This window comes from Ascaphus truei, chromosome 6 (assembly GCF_040206685.1).
Source record: "Ascaphus truei isolate aAscTru1 chromosome 6, aAscTru1.hap1, whole genome shotgun sequence".
Lineage (NCBI taxonomy): Eukaryota > Metazoa > Chordata > Amphibia > Anura > Ascaphidae > Ascaphus > Ascaphus truei.
The window spans coordinates 106,207,892-106,228,590 of NC_134488.1; the positions used below are offsets into that span (position 1 = coordinate 106,207,892).

A 20,699-nucleotide genomic window follows, 5' to 3' on the forward strand; every position below is an offset into this window, starting at 1 on the left:
TGCACAAGCTAGAAAAAAATATGAAACTATTAGAACATGAAAAATTAGATGCATTGTAGCAACGCACACAAGCAGAGCACATACTGCAGAACCAGTTGCAAGGTCTGCGTACACACCTACCGAATGCCGAGGAGAAGCAGCGATCTCTGCAGGAAGAAAATCTGTAGGCTGCTAATGAAGTACAAGTGCTACAGGAACATCTGAGTATCCAGTGTGTCCTTGCAGAACAGCATGAGGAACTGAAAGCTACCCTGAGCATCACCAAAGCATCGCTTAGAGGCCAGGTGACTCAGTATTAGAGGGAGCACAGCAGGTCCAGAAACTAAAACAAGAGCTAAAACTTGTTTAAAAAGGAGAAAAGCAGCAGAGTAATTCAGAAATAATACAAAGCTCTTGTCCAAGCGAGGTTGGAAAGAAGGTATTTGCGCAAACGCTCTGCAGCGCTCACCATACAGGCTGCCTACAGAGGAATGGAAACTCATCAGCTAAATAGCCAGAATAAAGCATTCTGCCATCTCCAATACATAGGGCGAATGCAATGACAAAGAGAGAATTATGAACATTTGAAGCAATGTGTCATCTTACTCCAGTCCAATGTTAGGAAGCAGATAATAAAGAAAATATAGGGTGCTCAAACCCAGGACGACTCTGTTCAGTTCAGTGAGTGATAAACATTTAACCCTGGAGATACCAGTGGGAGTGGGTGGTGAATATATAGACTTGTAAGTCCTTAATAACAGCTGTTAAACTTAACCATAAGAGTCTAAACACCATGAAGAACCCACTCACGTCATCTCCAGGGGTGATGGAAGGGCGTGCCAGCCATGAGGGATCCGAAGTCCAGTGATAGGCAGAAGGAAAAAACGAATGGCGCACAGCCAGGGAGCCAGGTGTAGAGTAAAACTGCTTCTTTATTTGTGCATGCAGAGAGACAACAGGAGATCCCCTTGATGGGACAAGGACAGGAACCTCCTACGCGTTTCGGACCTGGGGGTCCTTTATCAAGGAGTGTGGGGTGTGCTGGGATAAGGCACCTTAAATACCTGAGCAATAATGGGTGAATTGAGAAAATCTGTGCGAAATTGGCCCTCCGTCCAGTGCGCATGCGCGTGACGTCACTCGTGGCGCCGCGCCGACCACCCAAAGGCTTGTGGGTAAGGACCGCCCACGGTGAGTGTCCGCGCATGCTCAGACTGGAACGTGAGGCTAACAAAGCTCATCCATTCTGTATCGCTACTCCTGCCCTCAGTGACGTCACCGCGGGTCTCCGATAGGCCGGTACATGCCGCTGCATCACCAATGATGGTGCTGAACAGCCGTCATTGCACCAATCATACCAGGTCCCCTGCGCTCACACTAAAGGCTATTGCAATGTACACAGACTGGGGCTGACTAAAATAAACACTCACTAATGCCCCACAACAAGAGTAAATCCATATAAACAAATCTTAAGATATACTTGTTGTGAGTTGGTGTTCTCATCCCTGCTGATCCCACATATAAAAAGACATACAGTGTAACATATATGACACCCTACTAAAATAACCACAACAATATCCTCATTATGCACTGTGCATTTTGAGATATTGTTCAAAACATATCTATACAAAGGATTAAATTAAAAACAAAATATACATTAAGCAAGACTTTTTTTTGTATGCCTTCTCTTCCAAGTCCCCAAGGCTGAGGAAGAACAAATGTATGTTACTTTTATACAAGCAATTATCACTCTGCTTTGCTAATAAGCCATCAACATGATTAATATTACACAAACAGGTTGTATTTCCAACTGTAGGCGACTTCAGGTATTTGGTTTAAAGTTACAATTTTATAACTATAATTTTGACCACTATCAATTTTTTGAGATTTTCTGAAATTTTTTGAAATTGGGAACCCTTTGAAAATTTCAAAAAATTGATAGTGGTCAAAATTATAGTTATAAAATTGTAACTTTAAACCAAATACCTGAAGTCGCCTACAGTTGGAAATACAACCTGTTTGTGTAATATTAATCATGTTGATGGCTTATTAGCAAAGCAGAGTGATAATTGCTTGTATAAAAGTAACATACATTTGTTCTTCCTCAGCCTTGGGGACTTGGAAGAGAAGGCATACAAAAAAAAGTCTTGCTTAATGTATATTTTGTTTTTAATTTAATAATTTGTATAGATATGTTTTGAACAATATCTCAAAATGCACAGTGCATAATGAGGATATTGTTGTGGTTATTTTAGTAGGGTGTCATATATGTTACACTGTATGTCTTTTTATATGTGGGATCAGCAGGGATGAGAACACCAACTCACAACAAGTATATCTTAAGATTTGTTTATATGGATTTACTCTTGTTGTGGGGCATTAGTGAGTGTTTATTTTAGTCAGCCCCAGTCTGTGTACATTGCAATAGCCTTTAGTGTGAGCGCAGGGGACCTGGTATGATTGGTGCAATGACGGCTGTTCAGCACCATCATTGGTGATGCAGCGGCATGTACCGGCCTATCGGAGACCCGCGGTGACGTCACTGAGGGCAGGAGTAGCGATACAGAATGGATGAGCTTTGTTAGCCTCACGTTCCAGTCTGAGCATGCGCGGACACTCACCGTGGGCGGTCCTTACCCACAAGCCTTTGGGTGGTCGGCGCGGCGCCACGAGTGACGTCACGCGCATGCGCACTGGACGGAGGGCCAATTTCGCACAGATTTTCTCAATTCACCCATTATTGCTCAGGTATTTAAGGTGCCTTATCCCAGCACACCCCACACTCCTTGATAAAGGACCCCCAGGTCCGAAACGCGTAGGAGGTTCCTGTCCTTGTCCCATCAAGGGGATCTCCTGTTGTCTCTCTGCATGCACAAATAAAGAAGCAGTTTTACTCTACACCTGGCTCCCTGGCTGTGCGCCATTCGTTTTTTCCTTCTGCCAATGTTAGGAAGCATACAACAAAAGACAGGGGTGCCCAATGCTACATCCAATTGACAAAATATATATGGTAATAAGTATAAAGTTTAAATACTTCAATAATAATAATAATTACTTGGTTATTTAGTTTAACCCTTTGGCCAAAGCGTTGTAAGCCTGCATACCAAACGTTAAGGTATAACCAAAAATGCAGGTCCTACATTACACTGTGAACCCTTCCTTTTACCTCTGTATGAGGATAAAGAACCATAGTAGGTCCTGTTCTTGCAGCAGAGTGAAAGACCTCCCAGTTAAAAAGGTGAGGAGGAGTGAGCTCTGGGGGGGAGGTGCCACCTACCTCCATACAACTGTTGCCAGTCAGAAATTGATTAACACACTTTCCCAGCTAGCTCAATCTCCTACATCCACCACATCATGAATATATATTTATGTCAAAAAAGAGTGCTACTGAGCGTGGCAAATGTATACAACAAAAGACAGGGGTGCCCAATGCTACATCCAATTGACAAAACATATATGGTAATAAGTATAAAGTTGAAATACTTCAATAATAATAATAGCATTGGGCACCCCTGTCTTTTGTTGTATACAAGCACCTTCTTGAAGAGACATTACTGACCTGAAGAAAGGTCTCCAATCCCAGCGGTATTGAGGGCTCTCGTACTCCATCCACTCTCATTCGAGCCGCAGAGATATCTCAAGTGAAAGTGGAGGGATGGGCTTCCGTCGTGGTAATCCCGAGCTTCCCACAAACAGGGGAGGTATGTAACATGGACTTATCCCTGTTGAATAAACTACCTCTAAATCCAGCAGGGAGCTGGTTAAGTGCAGCCAGGCAATAGACCAGACTCCACCTGCCTAATTAGGACAGGTTTAAACCTCCTGCTGAAACAGGCCTAGGGAGATTTCCTTAGCACAGTTACAACTAGGCTGGCAGAAGGAGAGGAGAGTCTTGAGGGCACAGGAAGGCTGTGTTCTGAGATCAAGACTCCCAGACATCCAAAGACCTATATTTCCTGGACACAGAGGACCAAGGAACCTGCCAGAGACTGACATGAAGGGCCACCTACTTTAAGGTACCTCTTGAGACTTTGGGGTGATACGCTGGTAATGGGATATCCCTCCAGCCCTGCAGATAGGGACTGGGGAAGTAAGATAGCCCTTAAAAAGGGATAGAGGTTAGTTGATTTTGTATATTTTGTTTGCTGTGCTGTTTAAAGGGACAGGCCCAATAAAGCCATATGTTAATTTCACCCGAAACGGTCTCCATCAGCATACCTCTGCACACATCTCTTACAGCACCCTTTACCCCCTCTGGTTGCGCTACTGAAACTGTTGCAATGTAGCCAATGCCATCATCAACTTATCTGTGACATGAAAACTTTCAAGAGTTAGACCAGTGGTTTTCAACCTTTTATTTTTGGTTAAGAAACCCTGTATATTATAAAATTCTGCAGAACTCCAAACCTCTCTAATAGTGCGTCTGAGATCAGATGCTTTGTAAGGAACCTCAACCCTCTCCAATAGCGCGTCTGAGATCAGATACATTGTAAGGAACTCCAACCTTCTCTAATAGTGCGTCTGAGATCAGATGCATTGTAAGGAACCTCAACCCTCTCCAATAGCGCGTCTGAGATCAGATACATTGTAAGGAACTCCAACCTTCTCTAATAGTGCGTCTGAGATCAGATACATTGTAAGGAACCCCAACCTTCTCTAATAGTGCATCTGAGATCAGATGCATTGTAAGAAACCCCAACCCTCTCTAATAGCGTGACTGAGATCAGATGCATTGTAAGGAACCCCATGTCACGGTAGACCAAGCTTATTAACACTTTACCATCTGGATCCTTTGATTGAATAAAGCATGAAATAAAATTAATTGTATTTATTCACATAAAGAACACACACAGCTTGAATTACAAAATTATCACAAATAACCACTTACTGGGATGGGCAAAACGAAATAAAATGTCCTCGGAATGAAATCCACAGAAATCAAGTCTCTAGGCATCAATTCCCAAATGCGGGGTGATGCGCAAAAAGAGCCGTGTAACTGTCCTTGGCTAGTGGCGCTGCCTGCAACCACTCTTACTCCGCGACGGTAATATTTTCGTTCCTCCAATGCAGGATTAGTTAGCAAATCCTTAGTCCTTACGAATACTGGAAGCTGGATAAAAATCTTTAGTTGCGATGAAATAGTCTCTGTACCCCCGCTGTAGCTTAGATGAATCAGATGGAACTTCTTACAAGATGGAACTGAATCTGTTACATGATGGAACTAACTCCTCACTGGCTGCACAAAGTTTTAAAACTTTCACATGTCCTATGGTTTAAGTCTGCAGTGAATCACTGCGTGGAAACTAAACCTCCCACCTACGGCAAGGTTTTGCCAGGCTCTACAAAAGGTTCAACACCTCTACTTCCTTCCCAAGTAACACCTTACAATGCTAGGTTCTTTTGTTAAATCCGGGTCTCCCAAGACATGCCGGAGTCATCTCCACGTGATGCCTTAGAAGTCCTGGACTTAAGTTATGACTCACTGTACTTGTGAATCCCAAATGTGTCTGCTGCCCCTTTGAAGCCCACCCTGCTTCCTATGCAAATGGATTGTTTATCCATACTAAATGACTTCCTATGACATTACTTCAAAAACCTAACTTACATAGTTTTATTCTAACCTGACTTACCCATTTTCTTTTCCCCCTTATTCAGAAAACATTGTTATCATAATTCATACAGTTAACAGATGATATGATTTCCCCCTGAACACCTATACTGGATTCAGGGTACCTAGGTATTACTTGGGCTGGGTCTCTTTATCCTGGGGACCCTGTGTAGAGTATGTGGATATACATTAACCCCTTATGCCCCGTGTAGGTTGTGGGTATTCATTAACCCTTAATACGGTGATATGGCCCTCTTATTCCTAGCAAGGCGCATATAGACAGTTTATACACCTTCACTCTACGCTTTAACTTAACATTTTAACCCCTACAACTCTCCACCATATCCCTGGTGAGAGAGTTACGGAACCCCTCACTGGGTCCTGGGATTCGGGCATATCCCGGGACCTGGAATGTAACCCAGTTCCCTGCCCGTCGTACTGCTCTGGTTTGTGCTGAAGCAGGGGAATTTAGCGGTGAGCTGCAAACTGCGTTCTAGGGGGGATTTTATCCGGAGGTCTGTGTTCCTCATGTCCTCAGGAATCTGGGGGGATTCCTGAGTGCATGTTTCGGGTAACCCGCAACATGGACCCCTTCTACCCAAACACACCCTGACAACATTTTCCCGTAAAATTATCCCTGACGCTCATGCCTGGCGCATCCTGCTGGTTGGCACTCCTGGAACAGTAAAACCACATACATCTTTATTATACAAGCAGTTATATACCACAATTGGGTTGAAGAGCTGACACTCACATATCCCCAATGTAGCTCAGGGGCACCCAACTGGGCATACCTTTATTTATGGCCTGATTACCCCTTCACCGTCACACCCTAACCCTCCCTAATAGCGTATCTGAGATCTGATGCATTGTAAGGACCCTCAACCCTCTATAATAGCCTGTCTGAGATCAGATACATTGTAAGGAACCCCAACCATCTCTAATAGCGCATCTGAGATCAGATACAATGTAAGGAACCCCAACCCTCTCTAATAGCGCATATGAGATCAGATGCATTGTAAAGAACCCCAAACCTCTCTAATAGCGTGTCTGAGATCAGATGCATTGTAAGGAACCCCAACCATCTCTAATAGCGCGTCTGAGATTAGATGCACTATAAATTCTTCCCGTAATTGGTCCAATTTTCAAATGACTTGAAAATTGCATGGAACCCACATTTTTCTAGGAACCCCTGTTGAAAACGCTTGGTTAGACTCTTCTTACAATGCTCCTTTGCATAGGTTCATTAATGAAGCAAGCAGATTTGTGCGCACAGTCAGCCTTCTTAACCTAAGGAAGTAAAAAATAAATACTCCACAATGCTCAGATAACACTGATTCATGTATTTAGGAAACATCCCTATTCTTGGCAGACTGGAATATTGACTTCAGCAAGTACATTGGTGCTGATAAATAATGGTACTTTTCGTCTGTTCCAAGATAACACTGGCAGTGAATTCCCACATGTACCAGTCTCTGTCCAGTTACATCCCATCTCAAGTTTAATCGCAGGCCAGTTTGCTGTCAAAGCTGGACAGACAGACAGAGAAAGCCTGCAGAGCACACATTGGGTAACTGAAATCCATGGTAAAAACATCTTCAGCTACACGTCCGAACTGCATGACAACGAACTCGGCTACAGGGAGAAACAGAGGAGTCAATTATTATTAGGTACATCCCAACCATAGCAGTAGAGTTCTAAAGAGATATAATATGCTAAACACACTTCTCCACATTCTCAGTGATTACACTCAATGGTGGATTTACACGGTAGCTAAATAAGCTACCGCTTAGGGCGTCGCAATTTGAGAGGTCTCCAAATACCAAGACTGTTTATTCTTCAAATACCTATAATATATTTTAGGAGCCCCATAAATCCAAAAGGTCTATTCACGCTAAAAATAAATTAGAATAAAATCCATAGTGGTTTGAATCTTTAGTAACAAAAGTTGAATGTACAAAAGCAACCTATGTCATGTAAAGAAAAGATGGGCAGCAACGGCTCAACAACATTTTGCGGAAGAACATAATGGTTTAGTTAGGTCTTTCCTTTGACTTCATATCCACAGTCCCTGTTTTGTTTAAGTTCTAGGAATGCAGTCTCACACCCCCTTTCAATTGTAGGGAGCAGTCCAAACAGTTTACGGTAGATACCCTGCCCACAATACTTTTTTAAATGTTTCTTGTAGGGGCCTCATCTTTATCATAACTTGAACAAAAAAATTAGGGTGGAGGCACGCAAATACTGATGCAAGTGCTGTGACCCCGAGACACAACACTGTATCTCCTGTATCTCTGCTCACAATATGCAGAAAAACTCAGCAACTTGCTGCATCGGTACTTGTGTGCCTCCATCCTTAATTTTTCTTCATACCATTATATCCCTCTATTTGGAACATAGGGGGAAGGATGGGCTAGTTTGCACCAATATTTACTTTCTATACTTCATCTGGCATTGGGAATGCCCCTGTAGAACTTTATTCTATCTTTATCAAAGGACCCCACAAAGTCTTAATCCGGCCCTGCTTACACCAAGTTCTGTATACACAAACTAGGATCTTTTGTTTTCTTTATTATGTTGTATGCATTTTTGTGGGTGTTTCTCTGTTGCTGTCTCACTATTTTCTTACAGTGTTGGTATCAGTGTCTGTTGTTGTGCCTCTTGATGTTGCCTGTCCGAATCTTGCTGTCTATGTTCTCGTTCTCAATAGGAAATATAAAATGTGGAATTGGCAGACATGGGGGGTGCTAATATATACGTATCACCCAGCTTGGCAAATATTAGATATAAGGACTCCCATAAGGTAGCCACGTGTTTTATCTCCAGATTACCTTTTTTGCGCCTTCTACATACTGTATGGAGTTTATGCTCTGCGAAAACTGTTTCTAAAATATAGTAATGGCAAGTGGGCTGAAAATTATTATCAATTATTTTAAAGATGATGCCAAGATAGAGAACAGTTATGCAAAAGCACTTTGCTAAAATAAAGGTAGTGAATCACCTGGACAATGTAAACAATGTGTATAACAATAGGTATAGTTGAAGTCCCCATAAAAAAAATGTATGTGTACCTACTCCTGGAAACATATGTGGGCCTATTATTGGAATACTACAGCACGTGTGCCTACTGTATAGTAGTAAGTAGGGTTACCACCAAGCTGCAGTTATCACAATCTCTTTTATCTTTGAATTTCCTATTCCCATCTTTGGGGTCTATGCATGAAGGTAACTTTGGCGCAAAACCGGGACATTTTTATTCTGCCGTTATGGGGGGTTATTTACAAAAGTCTCTTTCATGCAGAACTAGGGCAAAACCTGTGCAGAAGAATTGCACCAGTTTTAGCAAAGGAAAAAAATCCAATTGCTTTCAATAGGATTCCTTTATGTGTGAGATATATATATATATGCAAATACAACTGTATGCTCATCTGCATGTCTTAGGCAGGTCTGCAACCCCGCCTTTCCCCATCATCACCCAGCATACAGCACTTCCACTGCAGCAAGGGATTCTGGGAAATGACATGCAAATGAGCACACAGTGTCACTTTTTGCCTCAAAAACCATTTTTAACATGGTTCCCTATAGGCTTAAGCTTGCTGCATGGTCACAGCTTTGAGCACAGCCAGGGTTAAGGTGCATACCCAGAAAACCACCCACAGACAGCTGTTTCGACCTTGATGGGTCTCATCAGTGTGGGGTTGATTTTAACTGGGTATGCATGAGAGGCTATGGGATAGGCTATACCATAATACTGAGTTAAGTTATGGTGAGTAAAAAAAGTGACAAAAACCCTCCACAGGGTATATATATATATATATATGAACAAAAAATGTGGCGCCAAAGTAGTACTATGATAAATAGTAAGTGAATCAACTGTAGTGATTATAAATGTATATAAAAAAGTGTATATAATTCTTTAAGTGTGTCTACAACATAAAATGTGCAATATTAAATATTATATAACCTTAACGTGATACAGGAATTTCTACATAACACGACACCATGAGAATATATAATACAAGTAGTAGAAAATTTCACAAAAAAGTGCAAAAAGTGCTTAAAAATAGAAAATATGAAAAAATAAAATCCAACCAGTCCTTCAATAGTCAGTCCATAATAGGAGGTATAGGATGTATACAAAGGGGTCTTCGGCTGCTCTCACATGGGATTAACCACCTCCACGGATATCTACAAACAGAAAAAGAGAGAGAGCGCACGCCCCATAGCGTAACACTGTATGTTTATTTTAAAATAGGGGAAGGGAAGGAGGGGGGGGGGGGGGGGGGGGAAATCACACTCACAAGATAAAAATGTTTAAAAGGCAGTTTGTGAATTATATCACCACCATCCGGTTCTGCTGGGCGAAATCACTTCCAGATCGCTGATCAAGATTGCCGCCGACCGGATACCAGGGACGCCGTTTCTCCGTCTCTTTACTGTCCAAATTCTGCTCTCCACTCCGAATGGCCGCTGTAATCTTCCCGCGCTTGGTATGGCCTCGTGCGCGTGCGCAGCGTCTTCGTGACGTAATCGCGCTCTCAGTTTCCCTGACGCGTTTCGTCACCACTCGGCGACTTTCTCAAAGGGCTGATGATTCATGGGTAAAAGTCCTGCCCTTTTATACAGCCAGTCCATTGCTTAACGATCAATGGCAAGGTAATTATTAACCCATAATAAGCTCTTAAGGTGCCGCTCATATATGTAAATGCTTAAGATGACTGTCTGCATGAAGGGCAGATTCAAGACAATGATATAAGGAAATAAACACTTAGTGTGGGAGGATCTAAAAGACATAGTATATATTAAAAACACATATGGAATGTATAATTAAAACTAATTCACACTCTAATAAAATTTTCTAATTAAGAAATGAATACAATTTATATGTTGGGATAAGGGGACTAACAAATAAAAAATAATAAAATACATCTGGCACCAATAAAAATAACCCTTATTAGTCTATCAATTACTACATATGATAACCAAATGAAATAACAAAATATTCCCTATAGAAGACACATAGGAATAAATGTGGCAATGAATTTATACTAGTAAATAAACACAGTGGCACTAATGATAAATGATGTAATAATATATTAAAGGACTAGAGGTCCAAGGGATATAAATGGGAGAGAGAAAGAGTTACAAGGAATTGTGTGTGGGATAATCAACAGATATATATATATATATATATATATATATATATATATATATACTAGCTGAGAGCCCCGGCGTTGCCCGGGATGTTTGTGGTGTGGGTGTGGCATTTGGGTGAGGAGTGGTCAACGCGGCCCATGTGCGGTGGTAGTGCTGCTGTGGCTGTACTGATGGTGATTGTATCGGTGTGCTGATTTGGGAGGGTTTGGTGCTGATGTGGGGGTGCGGATGTGGGTGTGCCGATGGGGGACGTGCAAAGGTGCCGATGTGTGGGTGCTGATGGTGTTGATGGGGGCTGGGAATGGCGGGGAGCCGAGAATGCCAGTGTGCTGGGGGGGCATGGGATAGCGGTGTGCTGATGTGGTGGTGCTGGGGATAGTGTGTGTGTGTGTGTGTGTGTGTGTGTGAATACGTGTGTGTGTGTGTGTGAATACGTGTGTGTGTATACACACGTGTGTGTGTATACACACGTGTGTGTGTGTATACATGTTTGTGTGTGTGTGTATACATGTTTGTGTGTATACATTGTGTACGTGTGTGTGTGTACATGTGTGTGTATACACGTGTATACACATGTGTGTATACACATGTGTGTGTAGACATTGTGTGTATGTATATATTGTGTGTGTGTGTGTGTATACACGTGTGTATACATGTGTGTATACACGTGTGTATACATGTTTGTGTGTATACATAGTATGTGTGTGTGTGTATACATGTGTATGTGTATGTGTGTGTGTACATTTGTGTGTGTATACATGTGTGTGTATACATGTTTGTGTGTGTGTATACACATGTGTATACACATGCGTGTGTATACATGTGTGTGTGTATACATGTGTGTGTATATACACGTGTGAGTGTGTGTATACGTGTGTGTATACGTGTGTGTGTATACATTATGTGTATGTATACGTGTGTGTGTGTATACGTGTGTGTGTATGTCTACATGTGTGTGTGTGTGTATGTCTACATGTGTGTGTGTACGTGTACATGTGTGTGAGTATACGTGTACATGTGTGTGTGTACGTGTCTACGTGTACGTGTGTGTGTACGTGTGTGTCTACGTGTGTGTCTGCGTGTCTACGTGTGTCTGCGTGTCTACGTGTGTCTGCGTGTCTACGTGTGTCTGCGTGTCTACGTGTGTCTGCGTGTCTATGTGTGTCTGCGTGTGTCTACGTGTGTCTACGTGTGTCTGCGTGTCTACGTGTGTCTGCGTGTCTACGTGTGTCTGCGTGTCTACGTGTGTCTGTGTGTGTCTGCGTGTGTGTACGTGTGTATACGTGTGTGTATATACGTGTGTCTGTGTGTATACGTGTGTATACGTGTGTGTGTAAACGTGTGTCTGTGTGTATACGTTTGTCTGTGTGTATAGGTGTGTCTGTGTGTATACGTGTGTCTGTGTGTCTACGTGTGTCTGTGTGTATACGTGTGTCTGTGTGTCTACGTGTGTCTGTGTGTCTACGTGTGTCTGTGTGTCTACGTGTGTCTGTGTGTCTACGTGTGTCTGTGTGTATACGTGTGTCTGTGTGTATACGTGTGTGTGTATACGTGTGTGTGTATACGTGTGTGTGTGTATACGTGTGTGTGTGTATACGTGTGTGTCTGTGTGTATACGTGTGTCTTTATAGGTGTGTGTGTGTCTACGTGTGTGTGTGTGTGTCTGTGTACGTGTGTGTGTGTCTGTCTACATGTGTGTGTCTACATGTGTGTGTGTGTCTACATGTGTGTGTCTGTGGACGTGTGTGTGTCTGTGGACGTGTGTGTGTGCCTACATGTGTGTGTGTGTGCCTACATGTGTGTGTGTGTGCCTACGTGTGTGTGTGTGTGTGCCTACATGTGTGTGTGTGTCTACATCTGTGTGTGTGTGTGTGCCTACATGTGTGTGTGTGTGTGTGTGTGTGTACATGTATGTGTGTACATGTGTGTGTGTACATGTGTGTGGTCTATGTGTGTGTCTCTGTGTATGTGTATGTATATATATATATATATATATATATATATATATATAGTGTGTGTGTGTGTATGGAGGGATGAGGCTGGCGCTGAAGGAATGTGTGTGTGGGGGGGGAGCTGCTTACCTTGCAGTCGGCAGCATCTTCCTCGTGCAGGCCTGGTACGGAGGGGCGGGGATCAGACCGGAGCCGGACAGAGGGCATGTGGGTGGGGGTGGGGGAAGCTGCAGTACGGGGCATGTGGAGGGGGGGAGAGCAGCACGTAGCATGTGGAGGGGGGAGAGCAGCACGTAGCATGTGGAGGGGGGAGAGCAGCACGTAGCATGTGGAGGGGGGAGAGCAGCACGTAGCATGTATTGTATTGTATGTCTTTATTTATATAGCGCCATTAATGTACATAGCGCTTAGCATGTGGAGGGGGGAGAGCACATGTGGAGGGGGGAGAGCAGCACGGGGCATGTGTGGGGTCCCTCCTGCAGGGCGGGAGCCCCCCCGCTGGCCTCCGGCTCGAGGTGAGGCCTCCTGCAGGGCGGGAGCCCCCCCGCTGGCCTCCGGCTCGAGGTGAGGCCTCCTGCAGGGCGGGAGCCCCCCCGCTGCCCTCCGGCTCGAGGTGAGGCCTCCTGCAGGGCGGGAGCCCCCCCGCTGCCCTCCAGCTCGAGGTGAGGCCTCCTGCAGGGCGGGAGCTCCCCCGCTGCCCTCCGGCTCGAGGTGAGGCGGCGGTGCCGAGGAGCGTTGCAGGCGGCGCCGGGTAGGCTGCTCTTTGCTGTGAGGGGGGGTGGGAGAGGTGAGCCGGTGCCGAGGAGCGTGCGGTGAGGCCCGTGGGTATGCTGCCTCACCCATCCTGCCGCTGCCTCACTCATCCGGCCGCTCCCACGTGGATGTGAGGCGGGAGGCCGCGTGTTGTGGCCGCTCCCCCGCGTGTGTCCCTGGCGCTCGCTCCGCTCCCCAGCTGACTGTAGCGGCGCCGGGGTGTGAGCTTGGGGGGGGGGGTGAGCTTGGGGGGGGGGGGGTGAGGTGTGTGTGAGCTTGGGGGGGGGGGTGAGGTGTGTGTGAGCTTGGGGGGGGTGGGAATGTGTGTGTGTGTGCACGGGACTCCTGGTAAGTTCGGGCACAGGGGTGTGTGGAAGTTGAGGTGCGGTCCAGCTGACGGGGGAGAGTGAGGGGCACCGGGAGGGGAGAGAGAGAGAGTGTGTGAGTGTGTGTGTGTGTGTGTCCGTCCGTGTGTGTCCGTCCATCCGTGTGTCTGTGTGTGTCCGTCCGTGTGTGTGTGTGTGTCCATGTGTGTCCTTTGGCCCGTCACTCCGCCTCAGGCCAATGAGAGGTGTGCGGGGGCGGGCCAAGGGACCAATGAGATTTCCCCTAGGGACACCGGACATCCAGGCAGGCAGGCAGGCAGGCAGGCACAGTGCTTTCACTAATATAGTATAAGATAAGATATATATATATATATAACATTACTAAAAATGAAATAATGATATAAAGGAATATTTTTATACATGTATATATATGTGATTCTTGTTAATTACAATATATGTATATAAATCCCAATATGGAATAAATAAAAGAATTTTATGAATTACTGTATACTCAATTTTGTCATTGGTGGACAAGGGCAGTGGGGTGGGGAAAAAGGGGGGAGGGGGGGTGAGTGTGGATATTATTACATCATTTATCATTAGTGCCACTGTGTTTATTTACTAGTATAAATTCATTGCCACTTTTATTCCTATGTGTCTTCTATAGGGAATATTTTGTTATTTCATTTGGTTATCATATGTAGTAATTGATAGACTAATAAGGGTTATTTTTATTGGTGCCAGATGTATTTTATTATTTTTTATTTGTTAGTCCCCTTATCCCAACATATAAATTGTATTCATTTCTTAATTAGAAAATTTTATTAGAGTGTGAATTAGTTTTGATTATACATGCCATATGTGTTTTTAATATATACTATGTCTTTTAGATCCTCCCACACTAAGTGTTTATTTCCTTATATCATTGTCTTGAATCTGCCCTTCATGCAGTCAGTCATCTTAAGCATTTACATATATGAGCGGCACCTTAAGAGCTTATTATGGGTTAATAATTACCTTGCCATTGATCATTAAGCAATGGACTGGCTGTATAAAAGGGCAGGACTTTTACCCATGAATCATCAGCCCTTTGAGAAAGTCGCCGAGTGGTGACGAAACGCGTCAGGGAAACTGAGAGCGCGATTACGTCACGAAGACGCTGCGCACGCGCACGAGGCCATACCAAGCGCGGGAAGATTACAGCGGCCATTCGGAGTGGAGAGCAGAATTTGGACAGTAAAGAGACGGAGAAACGGCGTCCCTGGTATCCCGTCGGCGGCAATCTTGATCAGCGATCTGGAAGTGATTTCGCCCAGCAGAACCGGATGGTGGTGATATAATTCACAAACTGCCTTTTAAACATTTTTATCTTGTGAGTGTGATTTCCCCCCCCCCCCTCCTTCCCTTCCCCTATTTTAAAATAAACATACAGTGTTATGCTATGGGGCGTGCGCTCTCTCTCTTTTTCTGTTTATATATATATATATATATATATATATATATATATATATATATATATATATATATATATATATATATATATATATATACACACACACACACATATACATACACACACATCTGGTGCTGTTTTTGCACTAGTTTTGCACCAGTTTTCAGCTGGAACACTTTATTAAATAGACCCCATATGTGTCAAAGCATTTTACTCCAATGTTGCACTGCGTGCCCTAGCTTGCAACTTGGGGAGTGTCAGTAGGAGGAGCAGGGGAGGAGTTGCATGGTGCACATATTATAATGAGAACTATCACAGTCTGCGTCTCTCTGCACCATTCTTTTTTCATTTTATTTCCACCCACAATTCTTCCATATCTGAGGTGGTGCAAGTCTAAATTTTTTCAAAATAAAAATAGAGCAGTGCATTGAAACACACTCTTCTCTACGATACAGGGACCCCTTAGTCTTTTGACCGATTTAATCTCTGATGTTCCCCACTGTGCTTTTTGCCGTCCTCTCCCTTACTTGTTATCTCTGCACCCCCCCTCTCGACAGACACTCACAGTTATTAGCATGTATGATCTGGAAGTTCTTCACGGAGGCCTGTGTGACGCGTCCATGGAAGTTCAATACATAAGTCTGGGTCTCCTCGCTCCACGTTGGTGCCTTGTTATGAAAGACAATGATGTTCTCCATGTTCCCATTCTGATATCGAGTCTGAAGTGTCTCATGTTCCTTCGGAAAGCAAGGCGAAAATAAGGATTTGCTTCTTTACAGCACCGTAAATAAGAATAGAGACCTCCAACCAATATACTATAGCGGATATTTAGCATTATGTGAGGGCCCGAAAAGGCACAAATGGAACATAAAGGCCAACAGAGGTAAAAGCTGAAATACAGATTCATTAAGGTTGCTTCTTCAAGTTAAATTAGGGCCTAAAAAAAGCCCGTCCAGGGAAGTACTGGAGAAGGAGGAGGTGTGGGATGTGGATTTAAGCAACAAAGGGCTGGGGAAGAAAGCATTTAGAGGTGCATTTGTAGGTACAGGAAGTGGTGCTTGTGTCCCCTCCCACAATCAATGTCCTTGAAGAGTTTCCTGGGTGAAACACTAGTGCAATACAGGCATACCCCGGTTTAAGGACACCCACTTTAAGTACACTCGCGAGTAAGGACATATTGCCCAATAGGCAAACGGCAGCTCATGCATGCGCCTGTCAGCACGTCCTGAACAGCAATACCGGCTCCCTATCTGTTCGAAGCTGTGCACAAGCGGGGAGACTATAAAGCCTGTTACAAATGCGTTATTTACATCAGTTATGCACGTATATGACGATTGCAGTACAGTACATGCATCGATAAGTGGAAAAAAGGTAGTGCTTCACTTTAACTACATTTTCGCTTTACATACATGCTCCGGTCCCATTGCGTACAGTACGTTAATGCGGGGTATGCCTGTACAGCATTATATAAAAATCTACTCCTTTCATATTTTTACTGTGATACAGTATATCTGATTCTTTCCTTTTCTACTAGATTTGTAACCTGTGAGTTTAATAAATAACCCCATAAGTAACTGTCGAAGGCAATAAAATATGTAGATTACTCTAATGTCCATTTTCACCCCAATTAAAATATGGTCCAGGACTTAGACACAGTTTCAGAAATGCTTAGAAAATCTCAAGTCCCAGCAATGAGTTCTGGCTCAAAGCTACATCTCCCCACTATCTCCCCGCTATTTCCTCACTATCTGCTCACTATCTGCTCACTATCTGCTCACTATCTGCTCACTATCTGCTCACTATCTGCTCACTCACATTTTGTGGCCGGATAATCACTCGCTCACTCTCTATGTTCATCCCAGGAATAATGATGGTCATTTTCCGGGGACCTCCAAACCCCAGAACATTCGTTTCCTGTTGGAGGGCAAAGAAAATGTTAAGAGAAAAATTAGGGCAAAAGCAAGCATTGGCACTGCACCAAAAATAGCTATTAAGGTTCTTCGTGTGTAATATTTTACCAGCTTGCTGTGCACAGATTAAAGGGCATGTCTGGGTTGATTTAACAATGCTGACAATGGTTTTAACAAACAAGTTAATACTGCAGCTTTAGTGTAGAAGTGGGCACAGGGAATAGCAGCATCTCCCCTCCCTCATGCTCCCTGCCAGATATGACATATGTACCACAAGTACCCTTCCAGCTGTGTTAAAGGTAGAAGAAGCATTGTGGTACCACATATTATTTAAATATGCAGTCCCACTAGTAAAGATATATTGAATATTGCAATAACAAAAACATATCCCGAATCTGTAACACTATATTTAATTGCTGCTTTATAATAAAGCATGTGATGGGTATTGTAGATCACAAGTCATAACTCCTGAAATCCCAATAAATCCACATTATGCAGTCACTGCATTGTGTGCTACTAAGGAGCTTACAGCTAATGAAGGAATCGGTGTAGCTTGAATTTAATGTTGCATTAATCAGGGTTTTGTTATAAAGACATTTTCAAACAATTCACAAAGGCGGCCATTTTGAGGAGTCCTCCAAAAATCATTGCAATGAAAATGCCAGAGAACATTCAGTATTTTAAGAAACCTGGTACACAAGAGGTTAATTTTAGGTGTAAATTGCCTTAAAAATATATGTATTGTTTTATGGCAGGTCAGGCCACTGACCCTTCCTGTTTCTGTGTTGGTTTAGGAATGAGGTTCCCAGTTCAACGCCTGGTTTTGTAAGTGGGAGATTCAATATGATGTCACAATTTGTCTCTGAGAGTAGAAATAAACGGAAACCTTGTAATGTATTTCAAAATGGAATTGTTTGGTGTTCTGCAGAATATCAGATGGTGCGGCTAGGAAGACCGTCCAAAAGTTTGTAAATTTACTAAATGTGAAAAATCCTGGGTCTGCCAGTGATTCGCAAGAGTAATAACTAGATCTTTGTAATCATACGATCATTTGCGATCATACTTATGAAACAATGCTAAACACTTCATGCTTATGAGGATGTAAGGGACAGATATCCATTTGTCACTCAAATTTAGCACTAAAAGTATAAAGTTCCATCTCTACACATGTATTTTGATAATACAGACGCAACAGTGAAGATGGTGTTCTGCTAAGCCAGCTTTTTATTCAAAAGAAAGTTCTTTTTTTTTCCTTAAGCCAAAAAAAATGTCACTGGCTGCAGATTGATGAGAGGGCGGTTTCGGATACGCCCAGAGGGGGCCTATGCTAGTTCCAATGCAGGAAGTTTAAGATATAACTCATGCAATTGAGATATGACATCAGAAATTCAATATAGAGAGATGTGTTTGTCTATTGCCCACATGGATTTCCATATTCTCAACTTCAAGTTTCTCTGAATTAATCTGATGGTTATGCAGTAACGTAATTAGATAAATCTATATTACTCTTTTTTATTTGAAGAAACAGTTTGCATTTCTTGTACTGTATGTTTTTGTAATCTTTTTCTGTAATCTAAGTACTGTACTATTTTTATATATTAAATCTAAAACTGAATAAGTATATCTTTGGGCTCTGATTGAACTTTGCATGTTTTGAAGAGAGTGATTACATTTTCTAACACATTTTGCTACAATAGATTTTTGTGTGATAAGTCAGCGGTGCGCAAACTGGGGGGCGTGAGACTTTTCTGGGGGGGGCGAGGTCCCGCACTGAGAGCGTGAGGCCTCTGTAAACTTGCTTGCCCGGCTCCAGCCACGCGTCTCTATGACAACGCGGCATTAAATGACGCCCGTTGCCCTGGAGACGTGACGTCAAATGATGCCATGGGTCACGTCACGTGACATCACCCGGCAGCGTCATTTGACGCAACATTAGAGGTGAGAGGGGACGCGACGGTGTTAAGTGCACATTTCTTTTAAACAGGGACCAAAAACCCTGCAAGTACAGTACAACTTGACATTAATATTTGGTGGTGGTGGCAGCAGCAGCAGCGAGTAATGATAGATATAGTGACAGATTGAGGGTAGATGTTATTCATTTGAGGGACTTTCCATAGGTGATAAATGTGTCAACAGGATAGCTGTGTATAGTAAACCTTGTCACATATACAGGTCACGTGCTCTCAGGTGTACCGTTTGTGACAATCCTTTTACATCAATATGTCTCCAAAAAAGATCGCCACTGCACTATTTCACAGCAAAGTGCTGTGTGTTACCATAAAATAGTAAGTGGAAGTACTTCTTTAGAGGGACACTCCTACTTGGCGCTCACAAGGTATTTTAGACACAGCTTGACTATGTAATTGGTTTCCTAAAGCAAATGTAAATCAGCGATAATCTGAAGCGTGGGGGGGTTCTTTCTCTACACCTAATGCACATGTCAGAGGACCAACCAGGAGGGGAGGGCAGTTTATCTGTAAAATGTCCTGCTAAACATGCAGGGAAGTCACACAGAAGGCAATGGCTAAAATGTTTCAGCTAAGCATGTGCAAGCAATCATTAAACCAAATTGTTTACACAAATGTATAGGTGTTGGATTTTTGTAAAAGCCATCTTGAACATTTAACCCCTTGAAGCATGTCACTGCTACTGAGTCACTGATTATCTTGAAAATATTGCACCTTTAAGCAATAAGTTCACAATAGATGGATAGAAACCTAATGCAGTCTCCTGCTTTGTAACTTACATAGTTTATGGCCACCAGCTCCTGTCTGAGAAATTCCTTCTCCTGCACAAAGGGCTTAGTCTCAGGATTCACCCCGTTGTCATATACTATGAACTTGGTACCCAGCATGTTTGACCTGAAATCAAATAACAAAGTCACGGTGCCATTCTACCTACACGAGGCTTCCTTGTGAGTGAAAATGATACGTAGAAGGTTGTGCGGTTAATGACCCAGGTGAATGGATCAATAGGATACAAATGTAGCATAAATTTGGACTAAGAAAGGTGCAGGATGATTAAACCTGTAGAAGGTTGAACACATGTAGTCATCCTCATCATTGCTTTCCATACCAGCATGTTCATATTCAAGCAGGGTCTCAAACATGACATGCACATGTAATGGGCACAGTGGACAATTACCTGACTTTTCCAATGAAGCTGTCTCCATCTCGGGAGAGATCTGTGGGATCCACAGAGATGAGATAATTGGAGGTCTTGCTTTTCTTCCTCTTCCTCCCGGCCATGAGGAAAAGCTGTTAACAGCACAATGACAATGTTACTCTGTTATGTATTCTAACTCTCTCTGTAGGTCTTCAAATGGGCTAAATGCGCAGTCCCACTCACACAGTGCAAAAATATCTTTTTTTTTTTTAACTTGTAATTTTTATTGAAGTAAGGTACAGGTACAAATTATAATGTGGCATAAACACAATCAAGGAAAGTACATATGACATAATCTTTCAAATGAATACATTGTAGGTGGGATGACGACAGGACAACACAAGACGAGACTAACTTAGACAGCATCCATCTTTCGGTGTCTTGACCTCTACCGTA

General features: G+C 43.1%; 1 protein-coding gene across 5 annotated transcripts in view; it reads right to left on the bottom strand.

Moving 5' to 3' along the window:
* Positions 1 to 6,910: 6,910 nt before the first annotated feature.
* LOC142497586 (tubby protein homolog) overlaps positions 6,911 to 20,699 on the bottom strand; it is a 58,047-nt gene continuing 44,258 nt past the window's right edge. For all 5 annotated transcript variants that reach the window (XM_075605594.1, XM_075605591.1, XM_075605592.1 and 2 more), the window contains 5 exons: positions 20,283 to 20,395; positions 19,885 to 19,999; positions 17,044 to 17,142; positions 15,794 to 15,965; positions 6,911 to 7,222 (listed from right to left, as the gene is read on the bottom strand). In XM_075605594.1, coding sequence (XP_075461709.1) covers positions 7,089 to 7,222; positions 15,794 to 15,965; positions 17,044 to 17,142; positions 19,885 to 19,999; positions 20,283 to 20,395 — 633 coding nt within the window. In that variant the 3' untranslated portion in view covers positions 6,911 to 7,088. The remainder of the gene's footprint in view (positions 7,223 to 15,793; positions 15,966 to 17,043; positions 17,143 to 19,884; positions 20,000 to 20,282; positions 20,396 to 20,699) is intronic.